The sequence below is a fragment of the Protomyctophum bolini genome, assembly GCF_963924005.1.
Source record: "Protomyctophum bolini genome assembly, chromosome: 20".
NCBI lineage: Eukaryota > Metazoa > Chordata > Actinopteri > Myctophiformes > Myctophidae > Protomyctophum > Protomyctophum bolini.
This window is the reverse complement of record NC_137881.1, coordinates 1686227-1688726: the sequence shown is the minus strand read 5'-3', so window position 1 is coordinate 1688726 and position 2500 is coordinate 1686227. Positions and strand designations below refer to the sequence as shown.

Here is a 2500-nt window from a genome sequence, read left to right as displayed (position 1 = left end):
AAGAGTTGTAGATGCGCTGGTCCCCTAGTGGAGAAATACTGTTACTACACAATAAGAGCCCCCTGGTGGAGAACTACTGTTACTACACAATAAGAGCTCATTTTCATGATTTAAATAACAGACCTACAAGCTCGAACATCTGCTATTTTTCAACAGCTAAAGTATAACATAATGCTTTAAAGGTATATTCAGTGATTTCACTTGGCTTAGGTCCCACAGCCAAAAACGAAACCTAAGGTTTTTTTTGAGTGAAATCACTGTATATACCTTTAAGCACCAAAAGGGGTTCCTGTCCTAAATATATATTCTAACCTGCAGAGAACATGTCTGCCAGCCTCTCCATGCTGTATTCGGGCCGGGCCCGGTACACGTCCCAGTGCAGAACCCGCTGGCGGTCCTTGAGGCGGTCGCGGGTCCACACCATGCGTCCGCTCACGCACTGCAGTACCACGCGCGTTCCCGCGGGGGCGCTCACGTTGTAGCCGGCCACCACCACACTGCTGCTGCTCTCCTGGGCCCTGCACACTGATTGGTGGAGGGGTTGATTGATTGACGGAAGATAATTAGTATTCGTTTATACAGTAAACCAAATATTGACAAAAAGCGTTCGTGGCACACATTATTTTACTATTTACAATTTAGGCATTTATCAGACGCTCTTAAGACCGCCAAGGACTTATTTAACTTATTTTTTATGATGTCCTAGACTTATTATATATATTAAAAATAAATAAAATAAAAAATAGATATATAATGGCAGTCTGAGCCTTTTGGCGCCCCCTGGTGGCGATGGATGAGTTTTAATCCAGAGTGATTTACATTAAGCGACAACAAAAAACATGGTAATTCGTCAAAACATAAAATAGTCGTCATGAATCATATACGTAAGCTAAGAACAGTGGAATATCTATCTAAGGAAAGTATGATGTGTACCTTATACACTATAGAGTGTCTACTAGACAGGCCTACATAAAATGCTATTTGCACATACAGTAAAGTATTTGAGAACTATTTACTGTCATTTTTATTAATTTAATTGTATGATTATGCAATCTGCCTTGTAAGAATATTGGGTGTAAGTTTGTTTGCAAACATTATTTATGAGAACTGGAAATAAAGTGTCCTGTAAGTCCATATATGGGCTGGGCTTCTTTGGAAGCGTGACACTTAAATAAATAATCAATCAATCATATATTTACATGAAAAAACACGGAGGAATACAAAGCTTGTTCATGCACATATACAGGTGTGCCCAAAAGGTAGATCACGATCTACCAGTATAGAGCACCGAAGTCCTGACGTAACTCGCTCATCCCGACGATTCCCCTGGTTCGCGGAAGTAATTTCTCTATGGAGAATAACATGGGGTGATCTTAATATCGTCTACTATAAACGTCTCTTGTCAGGGAGGTGTCTCTGTATCGTTATATTGTCAGGGAGGTGTCTCTGTATCGTTATATTGTCAGGGAGGTGTCTCTGTATCGTTATATTGTCAGGGAGGTGTCTCTGTATCGTTATATTGTCAGGGAGGTGTCTCTGTGTCGTTATATTGTCAGGGAGGTGTCTCTGTATCGTTATATTGTCAGGGAGGTGTCTCTGTATCGTTATATTATCAGGGAGGTGTCTCTGTATCGTTATATTGTCAGGGAGGTGTCTCTGTATCGTTATATTATCAGGGAGGTGTCTCTGTATCGTTATATTGTCAGGGAGGTGTCTCTGTATCGTTATATTGTCAGGGAGGTGTCTCTGTGTCGTTATATTGTCAGGGAGGTGTCTCTGTGTCGTTATATTGTCAGGGAGGTGTCTCTGTGTCGTTATATTGTCAGGGAGGTGTCTCTGTGTCGTTATATTGTCAGGGAGGTGTCTCTGTGTCGTTATATTGTCAGGGAGGTGTCTCTGTATCGTTATATTGTCAGGGAGGTGTCTCTGTATCGTTATATTGTCAGGGAGGTGTCTCTGTATCGTTTGCGACAGTCAGTCACTCATATATGATACAGTCTGCTTCTAGCGAAAATCTAACTAATTCAGCAGCAGTAACATTAGCGTTTTCTCTCAGTCAGTTGATTCTTCATATCCATATGAGTGAAGCGGCCGGGGTGACATGTTTATTTTTCAAACACAGTTGTTATATGAGGCGATCTAAAATCTCCTCAATGGGGATTTCAATGCAACTAAACAAATACATGAACCTGGGGACTGACGCCCTCTACTGGAAGTGACGTCAGACTTCGGTGCTCTATAGATCACATGACATGCCCCTGAAGAATATTTAATTTAAATATACAATGATTGACGTCAAAAGCTCAAACCCACAATGCAATATTTTGTTATCAAGATGTGTTGCTGCATGTGCACAAAAACGTTGGTATAGCATTACAAATCACCAGTAAATACAAAAAAACTCGACACAAACGTTCCATTCCTCCCCCTCTTATTTCCCATTCCAAGTGCATTTGTCTTGTATGTAACGCCCAGCTCTGCTATTCCAAAGCCCCCTCGG

At 41.3% G+C, this 2500-nt stretch overlaps 2 protein-coding genes across 5 annotated transcripts in view; both read right to left on the bottom strand.

Moving 5' to 3' along the window:
• The window catches only part of ctsz (cathepsin Z), a 471668-nt gene that overhangs the window by 210449 nt on the left and 258719 nt on the right, over window positions 1–2500 (bottom strand). The window lies entirely within an intron of this gene.
• The window catches only part of mxra8a (matrix-remodelling associated 8a), a 30244-nt gene that overhangs the window by 21573 nt on the left and 6171 nt on the right, over window positions 1–2500 (bottom strand). For all 4 annotated transcript variants that reach the window (XR_013966030.1, XR_013966031.1, XR_013966032.1 and 1 more), the window contains exons 3-4: window positions 313–525; window positions 1–24 (exon numbers count right to left, since the gene is read on the bottom strand). The exon at window positions 1–24 is cut by the window's left edge and continues 69 nt beyond it. Coding sequence is in view for 1 of the 4 variants with exons in the window: in XM_080792584.1 (XP_080648710.1) it covers window positions 1–24; window positions 313–525 (237 nt within the window). In the remaining 3 variants the exon portion in view is untranslated. The remainder of the gene's footprint in view (window positions 25–312; window positions 526–2500) is intronic.